Raw genomic sequence first — 21,517 nt, forward strand, 5'->3', positions numbered from 1 at the left:
TCATCTAGTACTACTACTCAAGTAAAAATTTATCCCTTGAAACAGAGCTGATTCTGGGCTGAAACTCCACTGAATGCACTCAAACTGCCTTGAAACAACCTTGTCACTGCACTGCACTGCCTTGTCCTCAACAAGAAAAAGAGCACTCGACTGAAACTCTGATGCCATTCTCCCTTGCAAGTCCATTGAATTTGAACTGCTTCTCCCTTGCTGCATATGTGCCCCACTGATACTGAACTGGACAATAGGCTCAGGCCAGGCCGAATTTATGACACCACTGCGTCTCTCTTGCCGCATGTCTTTACTGCCTTGCCACAGAGCTGCGGCAGCATTGGGTATCCCCTCTCCCTCATGGATTTGAACTGCTTCTCCCTTGCTGCGCATGAGCTCTACTGGCACTGAGCTGGACAGTAGGCTCAAAGGCCAGGCCAACTTAATAACTCCACTGAATCTCTCTTGCCGAATGTCTTAACTGCCCTGCCACAGAGCTGCTGCAGCATTTGGGTATCCCCTGTCCCTCATGAATTTGAACTGCTTCTCCCTTGCTGCGCGTGTGCTACCCATCGTAAGATTTGCCAACATACGGAACCCTTCTACCGGACATATACGCGACCCCTCTTTCCAGCGGCAATGTATTTTTTTAATTTAGCTTTTGGCAACACGTATACCTTTTCCCGCGCGTCAAGCTGTCGGTTGCCGCTATTTCTCTCAAGTTGCTAGGAGCGAGGTGAGCGTGGGTTTTAGCATGACAAGATGGATGGCATAAATATTTTCCCGGTACTTCGACGTTTGTTAACGGCAAGAATTAATCGAAATTAAGGTGAAGGGGAGAACGAGGTCGGTGGTGGTGACTGCAGTCATAATTGGAGGTAAGCGTTTTAACTTCTCTGATGGCATGTTTATTCCTTCCATGTTTAGCCATGAGAACGTTTCAGTCATGTTTCTTCTCTTTTTCAGGAGCATCTAACTTCCATGACTTCTTTCATTTGGAATATTTTTGTATGTGCTTTTAACAGTTATTAATTTATTGGTGTATTTTCATGTTCTAATAAATTGTGTCTTGAAAAATGTTGTGGTCATTGCAGTTAAAATAACTATTGTTGATCGCAATCACCTATCCACCCTTTATCTCTTATCATGCATGCAAAATTGTGGGAGAAATCTGTTATGTGATCATCCACTATTGGCTGGGTTGCGCAAGTTGTTAATTTACTGTGTTTCATATGATTTGACAAGGGAATTTTAATGGATTGGGTAGGGGAAATGTATTCAGCCAAACAAGGGAGTTTCAGCCTGGCATACAAGGGAGTTTCAGCCTAGCTATCCAATGGAGTTTCAGTCTAGCTGGCCAAGGCCCAGTGAGAAATGGGTGGTGGAATCCACGTGGAACCCACGTGGAGATGTAACGTGGATACCACGTGTTTTTGGTCGTGGAATCAACGTGGAACCCACGTGGAAATTTGGTGGAAAAATTAAAATAGCAGTAGGTGCTGTCCTAAAACCATTAAAACCTCAACCACTCTATATCTAAACCTTCTATATATGTGTCTACGATTTTTCATGTGCTCTCATGGCTGCCTTTCCACGAATTATATAAAAATAGAATGTGCGATACATTTTCACATAACTAGCGTGGTTTCAGGATGATAAATGACGCAATGTCACCAGAGAGTTAAGTTCCACAAATTAGAAATTCTGTTTAACATTTAATGCTAATCACCACAAATCCACTTGAAATCAACGTGGATTCCACGTGGGTCCAACCACTCAATATCCACCACCACCAAATATCCACCACTCAACGTGGATTCCACGTGGGTTCCACGTGGATTCCACCACCCATTTCTCACTGGGGGGAGTTTCAGTCTAGCTGGTAGCCAAGGGAGTTTCAGTCTAGTTAGTGGCCAAGGGAGTTTCATTGGAGTAGCTGGAGTTCTTAATTGCACTGCTACTGCACTGCCATCCCTCTCCCTAACTCCACTGGTTTGTTTCAATTTCAATGCAGTTTCAGCATAGAAGCAAGGCAGTGAGTTTCAAGGTAATTTCAGCCCAGTTGCAAGGGAGAAATTTTTACTTGAGTAGGGCTATCTAAATGAGCGGTTTCTATTCGGTGGGCGATTGTGGAGCGTTTATGCAGTGGAGGTATCGACATGATACATGGAGAATCAAAGCATGAATCCCATACAGTTCTTGAGCAAGACAAAAAGATCTGCAAAACAGTCACAGTTGAATGTATTCATACTGATATAAGACATGGTCTCAGGCGTTATTTTGTGCAATTGCTTCATTATTGAATGAAATAAAATAACTTTGTTTTATTCCACACTTTATTTTAAATAGCACGACCTGGGTTTCAATATCTAGTGTATCAGGTACAATTAGATGGGTGGCATGCTCTTAAATAGGTAATCGTGGGTGGAAAGGGGAGGGGGGAACCAAAAAAGGGGCGGGTGGGAAGGAACATTGATGATGGGTAAAGCTGTTTTTTGAAGAAAGGAGTGGGGGGGGGGGGGTCTTGAGCTGGCTTGCATGGGATAAACGACAATAAAAAAATTAAAGGGGGGAGGGGTTCTCAAAAGGTTTAAAATACATGAGGGAATCAAGGTTGAGGGTCGTAGGGGGATGGTACCCAGCCGGCACAGCCCATACCGCATCTATATGTGAAGTGGATGCAATGCGTGACAGAATGCGCTAGGTACCAAATATCCTCCTGCCATCCTTTGCTAGTTGCGCCTATGAATGCCATATTTTTCATGATGTGGTTTAATACTTAAAAATATCTGCAAGTCCTCGCATTAATTATTATAAAATTTCAAGAACTATTATTATTATAATTATTCATTGTATTCAAGATTTTCACGGACATACGGAACTACCAATGACTACAGCAGTAGGTATGGACCTGTCGTCTTGTAGCCATCTATCCCTATCTCGACGTGTTGGAGCCTCGTAGATAGAGTGTTGTGTTGGGTATGTTTTATAGTGATATTTTTTAATTCTGACCATTGCAGCAATTTTGACTAATCTCCCGGTGTCGACCCTCGCTCACTCATAGGCCTGTACTCTCCTGGATTTGAAATCTGCGTTTGTTTTGTACTGCGATGGATAGCGATGTTGTACCTCGTAGATTGAGTGTTGTGTTGGGCGTGTTTTATAGTGATATTTTTTTATTCTGACCATTGCAGCAATTTTGTCTGATCTCCCGGTATCGACCCTCGCGCACTCATTGGCCTCTACTTTCCTGGATTTGAACTCTTGCGTTTGTTTTGGACTCCGATGGATAGCAATGTTGTACTGAAGTTCTCATATGTTGTCTTGTGTACGCCTGTATTCCTGTGTTCGCCTGCCTCTTGTTTTATGCTGAGTCATTAAAGTTATATTCATGAAATAAAACGTGCTCTGATTTATCCCGAGTAGTGTAAAACAATCACGAGATAAAGAGAACCAGACAAGTAATATAGGAATACTAGTATGACCGAGTTCAATTTTCCGCCGTTAGATGGCAGCACTTTCGTGCATCCTCATCCTCACGGCATCTCTCTAAGTGCGGCGGTTCATCCCCTCGGCGGTGGACCGGCATATGGATGGCATCTGTATAAAAGGATGCACTCATACTCTTTGCATCTGGATGACATCCAGCTGCCAAAAAGAAATTTGATGGTTTGTGCCGGCTGGGTAGTGTGACGTTAAGTAATGGTGACTGGGAGGGGAACATATGGTCATTACAGCCTGGATAACTTTTGTTTTACAAAAGTTTTTTTGTTTTGAGGAAACTTTTGTTTAACATCCCCTCACAATCAGAACACAGAATCATCTTTGCAATAAATGCCCCTGTGCTAATTTTGTAGTGCAATGATAGAGAGGGAAGGGCTGATATAAAACTTGAGATGAACTTAATGTATACTTGAAATGAATTCTGGGCATTTACAGGGACAGCCTTAAAACTAGCCACTGAGAAAAAAAATAAAATGTGGCCTTTAATAGATATAATTGCTTAACAATAGCTCATTTTTACTGCTTAATTAAGACGTTTGTTAATTATGTACCTCTTAAATTACTTCAGAATTACATCAAATGATTGCACGTATACATATATATATATATATATGTATACGTGCTCAGAGTCCCTCCTACGTAAAAAAAAATTCTCAAACACAAATGCCCCCCAGAACCGTGCAATAGAAACAAACCACGAGACCTTTCCCTCTGCACCACTTACTTTCCTGGAATACAATCCCTGCAGTCTATCCTTAAAGACCTCTTCCCTATTCTAAAAAACAATAAGTCGACGGCCAATCTTTTCGCCAAACCCCCGACTGTCACATTCAGACGACCTGCAAACCTTTTAAATTTATTCCGCTCTACTAACCCCTTACAGAAGTCACCCACTACTCCCATTAGCACACCTTCGCCCTGCGGTCGTCCTAGATGTAAGTGCTGCCCAATTTTTACCCCTCCTTCTATCCCCAGTCATCTCGTCTCCTACCTACCACCACCTCCTGCGGCCTCCTGTACCTCAAAAAATGTAGTTTACCTTATTCAATGCAAGCACTGTCCCTCCTTTTATATAGGCAAATCCTCAACCCCCCTTAACCTTAGAATCAATAACCACAGAGCATCATGCTCTTCCTCTGACTTTGCATCCTTCCCAGTGGCGAAACATGCGGCCACTCATCAGCGTCAATTCAATGATTGCTACAATGTTTCAGTTTTAGCCTCCCTTCCCCCCACAGACCACCCACTCAAACTTAATTCTATTGAATTAAGCTACATTTGGCTATTCAAAGCATTTCTTCCTCCCGGCTTAAACATCCAACGCTAATCCCTTAATTGCCTCAACCCACTTCTTTCCCCCCCTCTTTGGACCCTTCCTCCCCTCTATTTCCCCTTTCCCCTTCCCTCAGCTATCCTTTACCTACAGTCTCTTACCTAACTCCGAGGAAGGTGGTAATACCACCGAAAATTTAGTTATCTAGTGAGTTTCTATTTTTTATTGTGTGTTCTGATACTGCCCATCCTAGGGTTTTTATGATATATATATATATATATATATAAGCATTTTGTTTGAAATAAAATAAGAATCATTGCTCTTATAGTTATTAGCATAAATTCGATCCTTTATTTTTTTTCTCTGAGGGTTGACAGATGTTTTTTTCAAAGGATCGTAACTTTCCATAGGTTAAGTTCTGACTTAAATAAAGTCATCATAATTCACCATAAGGAAACTCATTTCACATACATAACTTCAGGAGAAATTGGTGATGCCACCTTACATCCTAAAGCCTCATTTGAGAGGAAAGGGCTATTCTTAAGTCCCACCGATCATTTATTTGGTGGCTTTCCAGATTCATATCATAATTCCAGATTTATAAATATATATGCCCATGCCACCATCCAATCAATCATGCGTTTCATTTATTCTCTCTATCTTATTTCATAAGATTTTACCCTGCACACAGGTAGGCAAATGTTTGCCAGTAAATCCCATGAACAACATATAACATCAGGAACATATTAATCCTAAATCCAGCCATTTAAAGGCAATACTGCAACTAAAAACAATTAACTCCAGTCCAATATATTTAATTTTAATTATTCCAATTCTTATATATAATATATTTAAGTCCATTCCACAACATGACTATGAAATAAGAAAATATGGGCATCTATAAAAATTTGCCACATTGCAATACCAACTGAAAGGTTCACTGATTTCAAAGGAGCGAAATACAATCAGGACCAATCCTATCTAAATATTTCACAGGAGAAAATAAATATATTAAGCCGAGAAAAGGTGAGTCCTTATTTTTCATTTAATCAAGCACCCAAGTCCTTTAAATGACCTTCAAGAAGGCATCCAACCTGAGAACCTGAAATGGACAAGCGTGCACGTTTACAACAAATATACTGGCAATCCACGTCACCAGTCATCACAGATCATCAAATACCAACTATTCGAGCGCAGTCTGCCTACGGGGTTCTATCACGTATAACCACTACATGGAAGTAGGGATGACACCTTACCACCTTACGCTATAGTAGTTCCAAATCAAAATTGTAAAATCCGTATATTCAAATCCTGGGTACAATTCAAGGTTTTAACCGCATTGACGCGTTTAAATGCGGATAGTTTTTGTAGTTGTCACTGATAGATGACAATTTATGTGTAATTTTTACTCAGGGCGTAACAAACTCTTACGATACTAAATGATGAAGTATTCGTGCAATAATCTGTTCATACTAGTCCTTAGTCGCAATTTATGACGTTAGCAGAATATAGTGTCGATAATTCTTTACGATAGCAAAGAAAGTTATCATCCAAATATTCGCGACCTGAGACTTTAAACCTTCTTCTTAACACACTACTGTATTAAAATGAAACTCTCACTTTGGAAATGATACTCTGTATCAAAAAGGAAAGTCTTTTATCACTACTTACGGTCAAATCTTGGTGGCAAGGTACACTCTTCCTAGCTTTCGCCAGCGGTCAACTCTTCAAAGGAGCCAGTTTGACAAAGCTACGAAATTTGCATTATTGTAAACTTAACTTCTTTCTCCCATGCATTACCGGAAAAATATAATATTTCTAAAATACAATAAATATGTTCTTTATGCAATTTTTTTAAGGCGTAGAACACTGAAATATTGAAGTCTGGAGATGAAAAATATGATTTTGTATATCCGACAGTTGGTATTGTGCGTAATACTCCTTTAAATAAAACAGATGAGAAACAAAATAACCAGCTGATGAATTTGCGATTCAAGATGCGATCACTGTTGTCACAAGACGGTATTTAATTCCCTTATCCCAGGCAAAGCCTCGTGCGCTAGGCTACGTTACTGTTTTGATTATCATTTATGAAAGTTCCTGAAGTAGAAATGGCCCAATGTCAAAGAAAGCCGACTCTTATGTGAATAAACTACTCGATTCTGTTATATGTCCATTTTCGACCCGGATTGTGAACCAAAGACTTGTTTATTCTATTATATTGTGAACTTTGATTATTCATGATGCATGATGCTTATGAAGCCAATCAGCTTCTTAAACTCAATGTACAAATAGACTCTATAGCTGCTTACGGTGAGTATTAAATCGTTAATCATCTAATTTAAGCATTGTGAGTAATCAACTTCTCTCTTGATGTTTTTAAAATGAATCCTAGATCACTTAAAGATAATTAGCGAAAATCTTACAATACAATTTAGCATTTGACTGGTTTCATCTTACCTTTTTTTCCTCAGATGACAAGTTACTCGTTGGGACCAGCAAGGGGCATTTGTTGATGTACAGCGTATCTTTTCGCCTCGGCGAAAGGAAAAATGACGTCCAATTGCTCGGATACCACAAAATGTTCTCAAAAAAGCCAATTCAGCAAATGGCTGTTGTACCCGAGTACCAACTTCTCATTAGTTTGTCAGGTTTGTACATCTAATCGTAAAATATATTGCATTTTATCTTGAGCTATTGCAGTGGAAGTGTGTTATTTCTCGAGTTATCTTTATTCATTTTCCTAATTATTATTTTTTTAGATAGTGTTGTATCTGTCCACGATATGACAACTATTAATTTTTCCCTCATAACTACTGTGAAAAAGACTAGAGGAGCATCTCTTTTTTCTCTTGACATAAAGGTATGTAATTGTGGTGCGCAATGATAGTTAAGGGGTTTTAATTAATTGTTTAAGTTTTTAATATGGCTTATAGGTGTATAAATAGAAGTCAGAGTTTGTTGTTGTGATGGCAGATTGTCGACTTTTGGATTTTTTTCAGAAATGTCAATCCCTAACTGGTAGGACGTCAACCACAGTGAGATTATGTGTTGCTGTGAAACGAAGATTGCAGTTATTTTACTGGAAAAATAATCAATTTCATGATCTTCGTGAAGATCTCTGTGTCCCGGACATTCCAAAAGCTCTTGTTTGGTGTGGAGAAACAATTTGTGTGGGATTTAAAGGAGAATACTGCTTGTTAGAGGTGAATGCTTAGCAATTTTTTTCTGATGCACTTGATCGTAATCTTGAAATAGTGTACTTGAAAATCCATTTTTTTATGGGTGATTTTTGTTATCTTTGGCCGTTTTCTCTTACCTAGTATATACTTAAAAAGTGTACAAGGAGGGAGTACCATAAGTCCTAAGTGAGTAGTCTTTAGCATACGTGTAGGGAGTTGGAGGGTGTGTATACCATGCGAGTTGTCAATCCTGTACTTCACCGTTAAGTTCAAATTCTTTTCATCTTATGCAGTATTTGGCCAGTATTCCAGTTAAATCTGAAATTTTTTGCAGCTTACAGGTGAGCAAAAGGAGCTATTTCCAACTGGAAAAAATCTTGAACCAAGTATTACTAGGCTGGCTGATAATTCTCTGGCATTGGGGAAAGACTCTCAAACCATACTGATGGACACAAAAGGAACTCCAGCCCAAAAATTTCCTATAAAGTGGTCAGATGTTCCTACTCACATAGGTAATTTTTGTTTTTGATGTTAAGTTATTCTATTTCAATCCAGAGGCAGTGACCAAGGTGGCCTTAGACATGATAGTCGGGTTAAGGGGTCATGTAATAGGGTAGTTTCCGTCATCAAAGAAAACGAAAGGATTGATTGCGATTCGTTACCCACCATTAGTGTATTCATAATACACAAATTATCTGTTTTTAGAAATCCCAGTTCAGACGAATGCCAATGGTCAATTTTAACTGCATTTGGAAAAGGCCGGATTGGCCTCCATGCGATGCCACTCCACGTGACATCACAGGGACCTAGTTTCTACATGAGTAGATTGGAGTTTTACATCGTCTGAGATTACCAATGCATGCATGAGGCCCAGAGCTCAGGGAAACATGTCTTAATAATCACGTATTAAAACTGCCTAAGGTTGAATAGTTTCCTTCGTTTGATAGGGTATAACTTAGAGATGTGCGAATAGTATCCGCGAATACTCGAATACTAGAAAGTATTCGATATTCGAGGTCTCGAATAATTATGCTAAAGGTATGCTCTCGAATACTTTGAATTTCGTGCCGTACACTGTTGCACACTGTTGTTGGTAGTTGACTGGGAAAATAAGAGAATAAACAGAATCGTGTTTCACCCTTTCCTCTTTCTCCCCCACTGACCTTCTGCCCACCTGCTTCGAAGTTCCCCATTTCTGGAGGTCAACTGCTGCATGAGTACCGTGGGGTATTTACATTAGAGCATTTCCCAAGATCTGCTGTCCCCCTCCATTCAGCACTAGCCCCCCCTCTGAGGATTTCCTCTTCTTTGAAATAAAAAAAGGTCACAGCTCGCGCAGGGATCATATTATGAAGACCTTAGCTTCGAAAAAAATACCAAGTTACACGAGAACAATAGAAACATGTTTCGCGCCCCCCCTTTCTCTCCCACTGACCTTTTTCAGCCTACCTGCTTCGAAGTTCTCAGTTTCTGGAGGTCAACTGCTGCATGAATCACCTATATAGCTCAAAAGGTGTCTAACAATGACTTTCGGCAATTGATATTACACCTTAATTGGATTGAAATATCAGTAATATGTGCGTAATTTAAAAAAAGAATAAGACCAAACGCGATGCTTTTCTGACTTTATTTAAGCATTTTACGTGAGGAAATAAATGTCAAAATACGATGGAGACTTAGCATTCTGGTGAGACTCGATATGAGCAGCAGAGCTTCTCGGAAGTTGATGCGGTATTTTTTTTCCGAAAACATATTTCAAGTTAAAATTTATGAGTTGCGCTTTAAATCTCTGATGTTACAATCACAGACGAAGGGATATTTTCTCAGGATATTTGGATTCTCCCTGATAGCAATTCGACTTCATCTTCTTATCTCGTGAGAACTTCCTAAGATGGATTGAAAATAATTGGAGAAAATCCGTTGGAGAAGCGCGTGTATTTTGCAAAACGCCTCAGATTGTCCGCTTGCACTTGACAGCAGGAGTGGGGGTAAAGCGAGCTACCTGTTGAAAATAAGAAGTTGGATGAAGCCGAGTATCAGATGGGTGTGCCGCTGAAATGGCGTTTGGTGGATAAGAATGTATACATCAGACAGAAATCCATTGTAGCAGTGTAAATGCCGAGACAGCATGCAATCATTTTTCGTGACGTGGTGTGTCCCCTTAGAATATTTGAAAGAGATGTGAGTTGAATCAACTATATGCCCAATTGTTTCCATAAAATTAAAATATTCCATTAATCAGCTAAATTCCTGTTTGAATCCTTTAAAGGAAATCAAAATTTCTCCCCACAATCTTTTGTTTCCTGCTGCATAGGCAACCGAGTCAAACATTCCCACCTTCATCGTTTTGTACATATTCGAGGTATTCGAATATTCGAGCAATGATTTAATATTTGAATTTGATATTCGAGTTCGAGAAATCTGCTATTCGACCCATCTCTAGCATTAATAATTTTTATTCAAGCCAAGTACTACCTGCTAGCAGGGTACTCTGCTACCTGCTAGCAGCCTGCATCGTATCAGCACTCAAAGCCTCGCTCCAAGGTCAGCGGGAACCAGAATGATGTCTCATGGCGTTTTCCCAGCATTCATACTTAGCCGTCGCATTTTCGCGCGCTTGAAAATTTTCACTTTTCATTTAATCGTGAAAAATAGATATCATCATTTAAAAATCTAAAAGCCTGAAATACGTACTCCAGGAGTATATCTTTCGATTTAGGCAATAAAAAAATAATAGGAAACCACCCTATTCGAGAATCCAGACAAGCAATACGCCAACTATTGGCCGAATTCGGAAGTAGAGCTCCGAGGATACCTAAGGAAACAACGTTGACAAATCATTGGCATTTCTGGGAATTTACTGATTTTTCTAATTATAGTTTTGGTATTAAGCCATCATAACGTCGCAAGTAATATATTTTAAGCATTCATATTCATGTAAAATGCCTTTTCAGTTGCCATTTTTTTGCTACAATTCATCATTTACTGCGACGGTGCTTTGTTTGTTTAATGCACTTGAGGTAACCGAGGTATTGCAATTTTTCTTTTCTGGTGCTGAGAATAATGTTGTTATTGTCACAGTCACTCATTTATGCTCATTAGGAACCCTTTGATTAATATCCGTGAGATAGTAGAGGATATTTCAGCTAAAATTTACTAATTCCTTAATCTTAAATGCTATTTGTCATTGCCCGTGGGAATTGTAATACCACCTCAAAGCCAAGAAAACCTTCTTAGATATTTTCTACTTTAATTATCGCAGTGGCTCGATGACTCATCCTATTGCACCTATGTTATAATCACAACAATATCCTTGATGCGTCAGCCATATTGGCAAATTACGTCACTGCTTTCAGCGCCGCCATCATTTAATAGGACAATGCAAACGAACCATAGAACTAAGCTTTAGCAATATGGATGAAAATTTTTTTCTTAAATTCTCACTTTGTTTAATCAACCTTAGCAACTCTTCGTTTCGTTAGTTCAAGAAGGAAACAAAACGCAGCAAAGGAATAAATGAAATTAACATTGGACATAAGTAGAGATGCGTGAAAATCGCAAATTTGATAAATGCGATATAGATGCGATGTGCGGAAATAAATGCGACATAGATGCGATGACTGGACTTTCATGATATTTTTACGCAAATTTGCCTTTTCAACGGCAAAATTCGTACATTTTGTGCCGAGCGCAGTTTAAATGTGGGTGCGGGCAAGCTAGACCTCCGCCACTACGTGTCTTGTTCCTTAATTTATTACTGTTTTACAACATAATTATTTGAAATATTCTGTATTTTGTCGTATAACTATGTTTCACTACATTTTACCGTCAACTACCTCATTGTGAAAATAAAGAAATAGATGCAACAAAATGTGATAAACTGTTACTAAAAGTGCGATAAAGTAAAAATGAAAGTGCAATTTTCACGTATCTCTAGACATAAGTAATATTCAAATAGGCAAAAAGATAGCTTTATTTGTGGCGTCAAACATGGAAAAATTGGCACTGTCCGCAAAAGCTGAAAAGTTACATGTTTATTCCTAGAAATCTAAACAATTTTTATGTACTCTCCCAGCATTTGAGTTAAGAAAGTGGGGTAGGGTTTAAAAGTATCGCACAGTAAAGTGTGAGCGAGGCAGAGGTTCACTCCGATTATTCCGAATGCGCCACCGGGTCGGAAAACGGTCAACAGCCTCGGCTGACAAATAGGTATTCCGTGCCCACGTTGACAACTATAGTGTATACAGCAAGCTGAAACTCCCAGGCCAAGGCATTAGAATGACTTATCGACGTTAAAAACAATATTATTAAATGAGTTTTATGATAGTGCTTCCTGTTGGCAGATTTCTGAACCTATTGGCCTCAGTAGCGCTCTAACCGAAACTACTCGACTCGACATTCGTAATACTACTCGAAACACTTGAGTTGAGGTCCAACTACTCAACTTGACTCGAATTTTCGAGTACTCACACATCCCTAACAATGATAAATGAAAAAATATTATCTGACAAATCATTAGATAAATTGGACCCTCTTTTAATATCCGGCATTTATGAAATCAGCTGTGACTCGTGTGACTCAACATATGTAGGTCAAACTGGCTGGAACTTCAAAGTACGGGCAGTGAAACATAAAAGATGTTATGAAAAGAATGATACTAAGTCCCAGTTAGCCACTCATCTCATCAACGAGGGCAATTCGTGCAATTTCCCTTGCCTCCGAAGAAAAAGAGCGCACCTCTGCAGTGGGAGATCACCAGGAAGAAAAAAGTAAAGAAAAGCCTTTCAATGACATTGAGTACCTGATTCATTCCCCGCTGTTAGCCCTCCCCCCCCCTGAAACCTTCAACCGAACCCTAATACCTTACTTATCCCAACCGCCTCCCCACTCCCTTCCCTCATCCTTTACCCCCCAACCCTACTCTCACTTCCACCAATTCATAACCATACCCCTCCCTTCTGCATGTATATATATAAGACTTCTTGACTGCAACCTGCATTTGTACCAGATGATGGCGAAGGTGATTCTCTGAAACGCGTCGTACGATAATAAATACTGTGGACTAAAAGTTTTTCATTTTCATTTATCAATGCTAATAATCAGTTTACTCTATTAAATACTTTTTCTGAGGAGAAAGGGTTGTTGTGGTAACTAGAATGCTGACTTCCCACTCTATGGGTCGAACCCTGCTGGTGGCTGAGATTTTTCAGAGATTGCCTGAACCCTGTTTGAATACTTTGTAGAGGGTACTTCAAGTGCAGCATCCCATCCATTGGACTGGTTGTTATGCAGTGGTCCACTCAGCACCTTTCATTAAGAGCTAGCTTATGTCAATACCAGGATTCTCTCCTCCCTTCCCTCATGGCACAAGTGAACTCGTCCAAATACCATACCCTACTTTTTTCAAGTGTATATTGCTATCATGAATGTCCTTTACTCTCTTTGATCGTCTCTTCTAAGGTCATCATTTCCTGTAAGGTATCTGGGGTTGACTTTCCCTTTGTGAATCCAAAATTATCATTACCCTAGTAATTGTTTGTCTTTGCCTCCATTCATAATTTAATAGTTCTCATGATCATGATTTTGTTGCATGCAAAATTAGGCTAATAGTACTGTAGTCTCTGCATTCTACAGCCCAAGTTCATCAGAATTTCAGATACATGCTCAATATGTTACACATGCTTGTTACTTTCTTTAATTTTGTATCTTAAATTAATTATGTAATAGGTAAAATTTGCTTAAATCTATACAGTGGACTGGGCAGGGAAATGTTTGAGGGACAGATAGACTTATAATTAGGAGTATTATTTTCAAAGTGTAGGGTGATCTGCATGATTTTAATTGTGATAAGTACACTTCAGTGTGAATTCCTATGTTGATGTTGGCCAATTATTAGTGTGAAGATGTACTCCCTCTGCTCCCTGAAATGCTTATTGAAATTCATGGTTAATGACTCATCATTAATGGATGAATTGGCTATGTTCTTATTTACAGCTCATGATGACCCATATCTTCTTGGAATTGTTAATGACACTGTGGAAGTTAGGTCAGTTGATCCTTATCTGCATATTCAATCTATACAGCTGCAAAGACCACAGCTTATTCATTGTGTACGACAAGGAAAGGTTTTTGTTTCATCAGGAATTCATGTGTGGTGCCTTCAAGCAGTGTCAGTGTCTAGACAGATTCATAATTTACTTGAAGAAAAGCAATTCCAGTTGGCTTTGAAACTAGCGGTTAGTATAATTGTTTTACTTCAATATTTTATCATAATTTTATCTTCAGGGCTGGTCATTTGAGGAGAGGGAAAGTCAATTTTTCCTTTATAATGTTGATGCTCCCCCTGAAAATCAATGTTAGCCAATCTAAAAGTATGAATTAATTTTCTTTTGGATTTCTACATTTTCTTCTACCTTGAAATTTGTGTAAAAATTTACGATTTTTAGGTATGCTACCCTTAGACAACCATGACTTCCACCCTTTTTTTACCATCATATAGCTCTGATTGTGATCATTTGCTTCCTCGTTGAGGTATGAACTAGACAATGTGGTTCATTAAGTGGTTTTTTTTAAGTTCAAATTGTTATAGTCATTATAGATCCTTCCATGTATTTTCATGAATCAAACTAATTGGTGAGCATAAGATATCATCTATTGCGTATTTGAAAGCTTACATATGTATTTAAAATTTTCAAATGCATTGATAATTTTAATTTAAACTCTGCCAAAAGTTCAGTGTATACCTTACTTCCTTCACTGAGTACTTCTATCGAAACCGTTACAACCAAGTATGTGATATGCTGGATTCTACATCTTTCTCTGATTTTATGGCTCCTCTTGACTGCATTGATCAATTCCTACTGTCAATACTTAATAAATGAAATTCAAACATAAATCGGAGGTGATGTTGAAAACATTTTTATTTGACTATCATGAGAATCGAATCGCTAAATGATTTTATGCTGGGATATGGGTTGTTCACTCAGACCTGAAATCACAATTCATTTCAGGTATTCAGTAGATGAAAGATAAGATTCACAACAAAAAAGTCTTCCCTATTATGCCACCCTCATTTCATAGTCGACAAAGTCATTAAAATACTGGTTAACTTCTTTCTCTCTCATTCTGCGAGAATCTTTCACCGTGGGAAGATATCACTTGCAAAAGTGAAAACAGCAATGAAAAAAGCTAGGTTGATGCTTGAGGTCAAGGAGTAGCTGGGACATGGTGACTGACTGGCGATGAGCTCTTGATGTCTGTTGAAGGCTGTTGATATTTAGCTGCAAATGGCTTGAGAAGCAGGCAATGGAACAAAAAAGAAAATAAACGCGATGGTGGTTGGCGTAACATAGTGAAACTCCTTCATGATGCACAAAGGTTAAGAAAAGACTTAGCTGTTTCACAAAATAAAATATATTGCGACCGGTTTCGATACAGCGTGGCTGGCCAGATGATGATACGCTGTATCGAAACTGGTCGCAATATATTTTATTTTGTGAAACAGCTAAGTCTTTTCTTAACCTTTGTGCATCAAGAAAATAAACAATAATGGTCTCTTTATTTTTTAACTCTATCATAATCGAGAGTAAAATAAAATGGGTGAACAAGCCTATATTTTTGTAGTATTTTGTAAGTATTTCACATAATTAAAAGGGATGGGTCTGGGGAAATCGTGGTAAGGGAGCTAGTCGAACAGTCTGTTTTAATGCTTTAATTCACATACACAACAAATACATGTTTACCATCAGACGCCTGTGCAAGACTTGAGTCTCTGCCATCCCTACGGCGTGCCCAGTGCCCACACCACCTCGATGGCTTCCTATAGCCCACTAATCGTGGAAGCATTTTACCTTACCCATGCAATTTTCCACGATCCCACGGCAAGGCATTGCAAGATGTTATGCATTAGAGTCACACCTAAATGTGATTCCACAACTGGTGGCTTCCATTAACCTGAAACCAACACCAAGCACATGCGAGCACTGACTTCCACTTGTATGCTTAAAATTTAGTATTTCTTTATCCCACTTTGACTAAATTACATTGACATACAAACTATGAATCAAAAGTGGGATAGAGGAAGCCTGGAGGAATAATAAAACACCTGTGGTAGGGTTGCCACCTGATGAAATTAACTGATTGGTGAGAGCCAACAGTAACAACAACAGAATGTCATAGTAAGGTCATATAATTTGTTCTGCAATGGTATGTTCATTGCTAGAATATGTTGTGAAAAAGGAATGGAGAGTAGAACAGTAGCACACTGAACCTAACTACAAAAATAAACTATGGCTTCATGAGACGTACACATTACGACACAACAGAATACAAGTGATATTTAATATTGTATTTGGTAAACAACTAAATTTTAATATTTCAATTATATTATTATAGACTTAAATGAAGCAATTTGGTTTTTTAGGTGGTTGTAAATCATTGGGACACATCATACGTAAGGTCTCTTTAAAGCTTCATTACTTTCATTCATTGATTTAGGAACTGGTATTCCATTCTGTAATCTCATCCTATGGAGATGGCTGTTTATAATGACTTCAACATTTCTACCTCTAATTTGAAGTATGTGCAAAAAATGATAAACAAACATGTATCTCAGAGTTAGTATTCCAACTTTATATTTAAATACAGGGAACGTTGTCACATTATGTACTTTTCACACCCATTACTAATATACAGTGGAACCTCGTTAAAGCGAGTACGGGCTATAGCGAGACCCCCGCTATTACGAGAGATAGCCGATGCACCGTCAATTGACCCTATAATAAGCGTGTTAAAAAATTCGTTTTTACGAGGCCCTTTTGGTGTTGGCTCTCGCCATAGCGAGGGTTTCACCGCCGGAAAAACTTACACCAAGACTCCTTAATCTCTGTAATTGCTAGCGATCTTTTAGAAATGAAGTTAATGGAGTGCTCAGTCTCAAATTTATGTGGTAAACTGTCATTCGATAAATAAGTAGTTAATTTTGGTGAAAATATTGTGGCATTAGCATTTGCGAATGCTTGATCTTCTTTTGTTCCTCGGGCGGCAGAAAGCAGACGGCAGCATACCTGCACGTCCGTGAGTAGCGTGAATAGGAAACATTTGATGGAACACACCATGGCCAAAAAAACACCAAACACTTCTAAGCGATAAAATAAAAATAAAGGAGTAATATGAGGTATATTGGCTATTATTTGCACCACCTCCGGTAAAGCGACAATTCGCTATAGCGAGTGTTTATTGGTGCACCGTGGGGTGTCGTTTTATCGAGGTTGCACTGTAATTATTTTCATTTTTGGTACAGTAATGAGATTTATATGTATTGGACAAATATGTTCAACCCCAAAGCAAATACCATACTGGATATTTGATTTCACAAGAGCACAATATACACTCTTTAGAACATGTACATTACATTGGCTCTTGGGTAAAAGAAATTTTGAAGCACAATTTTCAGAATTTTTTTTTTTCAATTTTTGCTAAGAAAGGTACACCATGTAGTGTTCAGTGAGGAAAATATGCAATTGCAGATGTTAAAATTGTCACTTTGTTGAAATAAATGTGTCGTGAACAGACTGAAAATGAAGGTTGGAAGTTGACATGTATGTCATGTGTAGTCCCCAAGAGTGCACTACAATTGGTAAAATATGGGAAGGTTGAAGGGAAAAAATTGAATAAAACATCCTCTCCCTCACATGGACATGGTTGGATAGGAATCAGAGGGTACAGAAGCAATAAATGGGATGTGAACTATTCTCAGTTGACAATGTATTCATAATATTTCAATTAATCTGAATGTTTGGTAAAGAATAAGCTCTTATAAAAAATTTTTTTTTAAAAACCAGCCTTTATATTTAGATTACAGGGGATGAGCAACGTTTATATATGACACAAAGCAAAAAAACTCAGTGACCCCGAAAAACCAAAAGTGACATATTAAAAAAGTCACTATATTTATTAAATTTTCAGTGAATGGTAAGCCCCCTATGTTTCAAAATGGGAAATTTTATGGTGGATAACTTTTACTGTGGTCGCAAAACACGAAAATCGACCATTTGGAACTTCTTAGATCAAAAACATGTTTTGGGGGGCTATAGGTTGACTGGGGGGTGGTTAAAGGGGGGTTGGAGAGAAAAAGTTATATTTTCATGTATTGTCATCGGAAATGAAGAAGTCTGCAAAATTTCAGCGTTTTTGCTTCACAGGAAGTGAGTCAAATTTGAGTTACAAGATTTGTACCAGACAAACAAACAGACAGGTTGGTGAGTTGATATAAAGGCTGGAAAAATGACTGGTCTGGAAATGGGTAGGACATAAAAAAAAGAGAGATAATACATACACTTGTCATAAGCATAAATATTTACAATTTTGCTCTTGTTTTAGTTTTATAAATGTTATTATTGCTTTATATTTTCTTGTAGAATATATCTGACGAACCTCCTGAGGAGAAAAAGAAGAACATATACCACATCCAAACATTATATGCATTTCATCTTTTTTCAAATAGAAAATTCAAAGAATCTATGAATGAATTCCTTAAACTTGGAACAGGTGAGTGTTTAGTAAATTAAGTGCTTGAGTGAAGTCTCCTAATATTCTTTCAACTATCGTTATTATTATTACTAAAATTTTTATTGTATTATCTGAAATAATATAGTTTATAATAATAATAATTTTTTTTCGCCATTGGCGATATATACAGTTGGGTGGCAAAAGTGAAGGGAAATATACAATCATATGCACACAGGGCAGGGCAAAATACAGGCCAAGGAGTATTTTTAAATACAAAATACCACTCCAAATATATTTGAAATACAAAATACTGCTCCGAATGTATTTTAAATGCAAAAATATAACCTGTCTTGGCACGCTACGGATAGTTCCAAGCATGAAGAAAACAATTATAACTAAAATAAAGTAATCTCTATAGCTTAATGTTACAGAAGTGTTATCAGAGCTACTTCAAAAGTATTTCTTATTTTAGAATGGGAAAATACCAAAAAATTGTGTTTGAAATACAAGATACATTCAGGTGGTGTAATTGAAATACGAAATACATATTACAAATGGATTTCAATAATGTATTTTAACATACTTGTATTTGAAATACTACCCAGCCCTGTATACACGTATGAGGAATGGAACATCAAACTTCACAATTTCCCATAATAGTAATAAGATGTAATGCAATAAGTAGGCTGCAGATAGCATTTGCAGCAACTAGTTGCAGGGATATGGAAATTCAGGGGAGCTCCAGTTTTTGTCTTACAAATGTGGGTTACAATGTATCCTGAAAATATTCTAAGACACAATAATAACATTTTGAAGACAGACTAAGTTTGAACTTCTTTAAAACAATGACAGTGGGGTGCTATTTTTTATTTAATTAGGCATCTTGTTGTACAAGATAAAAGCAGATTGGGTGGGGCATCTATGAGAGAGCTTAAGTATAGATTAGTGAGGATATTATAGAGTAGAAGCCCAGTTTAAAGAGGGCTCGTAATCCCTCGGAAATTTCTCGCTAAACTGAGTGCTTGTTGTATCCAAAGGTGTTGAATAAACCCACCAAAGTCCCTAGCTGGCCATTATCGCTGCCGCTGGGTGATTCTTGTGTAGCGATCTTGACAGCTTAATCAAACGTCTGTGGCGATGCGAGCTGGCCTGACTTACCTGAGAGGCTGTCGAGGAATACCGTATTTATCTGAATGTAGTCCCCCCTTATTTTTCAAAATTGCCTGTGGCAAAAGTAAAGAGGGGACTATAATCATATGCGTTTTTTAAATTTCCCCCCGAAACTAAAGCCTCAAAATTAGTGTGTGACAGCAGCACAGTTGACTCACCCATGTGGCACGTGTGGGCATTCCCTCCCCTTACCATATCTCCAAATGCCTCTATGTTATACTGCAGGCCTATCTTCGTACTGAAGAGGAATTTTAAGAAAAATCATACTCTCCTCTTTGCCTTGTATCACTGCAGAAGTTGTATCTTTGAAAGACAAAAATGCTCCTTGAAAGACGTGACATCCTGGCATTTTTGTTTACTGCAAAACAACTCTGCAGCATCACCGGTCAGCTACAGGATCGTGATGTTCAGCTTCTTGTCTTTTGATAGGCCTCCAATATTTGCCTTCCAGTTCCAGTCTGTCTCAAAGGGATGAAATTAATCCTCTGGCTTTGCCCGAGAAGTATTCTACTGCTAATAGTAGGGAGTAGTTCTTCCTCTCTACACCTTCCTCAGTGACATCTCCCTCAAATTGCGCAGCCTCTCGTTTTCCTTTTATAGTGCTCTCTTTTTTGTGCTCATTGCTTGCTGCAGGTCCATCTCCTGTCCCCTGAAGCTTACTATCTCTGCCATTGCAGTCTTACCGCAATGTTTCCTTGAAAAATTTACCTGGAGGCCACTTCTTGTCACCAGCTGTGAGTCTTTACTAAGGAATAGTTGTTAAGGATACTGGAATGGTAGTTGGTATTCTGGTTAGGAATTTGCAAAAGAAACTTACAATGAGGGTTAACATCACTTTATTCACAATTGCCTTTACACGATTCCATTCCCCACAACTGAGTATCATTTTCCCCAGCCTCCTGTTTGCACTTATATCTGTTTGCCCCTATTTCTGCTGATGCAAACCCAAGCTCATTCCTCCTCTACCCCTTCTTTGTGGATGTCTGAGGAACGGAGGATTTTGCATCAGCATTCTATTGGTGATGTCAGAAATATGGAGTGAAGAGAGAACCAGGAGGAGGTATTATTTTAGATTTATTTTAGTCCTAGTTCCAAAGTTCATCTCCAAAAGATCTTTGTTTTCACCATTGTCATAGAAGTATAATATTAATTTTTTTACTTATCTCTCATTCAGATCCTTGTGAAGTGATTCGTTTATTTCCTGACCTCATGCCACAGCTAACTGGTAGTCAAGTGAACAAAGCACCTGTGAAACTGGAGGAGGAAGATCTTGAGGATGGTCTTCTAGCTCTCATAGAGTATCTCACGGAAGTAATGAGCTCTAAAATTTCTTATGAAGCTACACAGATCTACTTTTTTTTAACTAGCCCCTAATTTTTCTAATGATTTTGTTTTTGTTCAGGTGAGAAACAAATTGAGGGTCGACATTCAGCCTTCTGGTAATGAAGACATTGTCAGTGGCAGCAGTAATTCCAAATCTACTGAACAATTGCTGCAGATAATTGATACCACTCTTCTAAAGTGTTATCTAAAAGTAAGTATTTTGTATGAAATTGGATAAATAAATGGCTCAGCTGTGTATTATCTAGAAGAGTGTTATGGATTTCCCTCCATGTTAGGTCTTTCCTAGCCATTGTTTTGTTGAGCAGATCATCCATTAAATTATTGTTTTTATTATGTTTCATTAAGGATTGTAGTCTGTGGAAAATCCAGATGAAATTCATACTGCATGTATTGCATTTGCATAATGGCTCATAAGCTGCAATATTTTGAGGTTCTGGAAAGAAAAGCTGCCAATTATTGGTTTGAATTTCGACTGTTGTAATTTTTATTTTTTTGAAAGACTTATGATATTTTGGGATAAGATAACCTGCAATGGTACAAGTGC

At 38.2% G+C, this 21,517-nt stretch overlaps 2 protein-coding genes across 3 annotated transcripts in view; one reads left to right on the forward strand and one right to left on the reverse strand.

Moving 5' to 3' along the window:
- LOC124154039 (mannose-6-phosphate isomerase) overlaps window positions 1-6,542 on the reverse strand; it is a 31,326-nt gene extending 24,784 nt beyond the window's left edge. For both annotated transcript variants that reach the window (XM_046527522.1, XM_046527521.1), the window contains exon 1: window positions 6,440-6,542. The gene's annotated coding sequence lies outside the window, so the exon portion shown is untranslated. The remainder of the gene's footprint in view (window positions 1-6,439) is intronic.
- Window positions 6,543-6,767: 225 nt separating this feature from the next.
- The window catches only part of LOC124154038 (vam6/Vps39-like protein), a 56,622-nt gene continuing 41,872 nt past the window's right edge, over window positions 6,768-21,517 (forward strand). Inside the window, exons 1-9 of the mRNA XM_046527519.1 lie at window positions 6,768-7,081; window positions 7,243-7,419; window positions 7,531-7,631; window positions 7,771-7,974; window positions 8,285-8,462; window positions 13,945-14,186; window positions 18,369-18,498; window positions 20,804-20,940; window positions 21,032-21,163. Of these exons, the coding sequence (XP_046383475.1) occupies window positions 7,009-7,081; window positions 7,243-7,419; window positions 7,531-7,631; window positions 7,771-7,974; window positions 8,285-8,462; window positions 13,945-14,186; window positions 18,369-18,498; window positions 20,804-20,940; window positions 21,032-21,163 (1,374 nt within the window). The 5' untranslated portion in view covers window positions 6,768-7,008. The remainder of the gene's footprint in view (window positions 7,082-7,242; window positions 7,420-7,530; window positions 7,632-7,770; window positions 7,975-8,284; window positions 8,463-13,944; window positions 14,187-18,368; window positions 18,499-20,803; window positions 20,941-21,031; window positions 21,164-21,517) is intronic.

Source organism: Ischnura elegans, chromosome 2 (assembly GCF_921293095.1).
Source record: "Ischnura elegans chromosome 2, ioIscEleg1.1, whole genome shotgun sequence".
NCBI classification, from domain to species: Eukaryota; Metazoa; Arthropoda; class Insecta; order Odonata; family Coenagrionidae; genus Ischnura; species Ischnura elegans.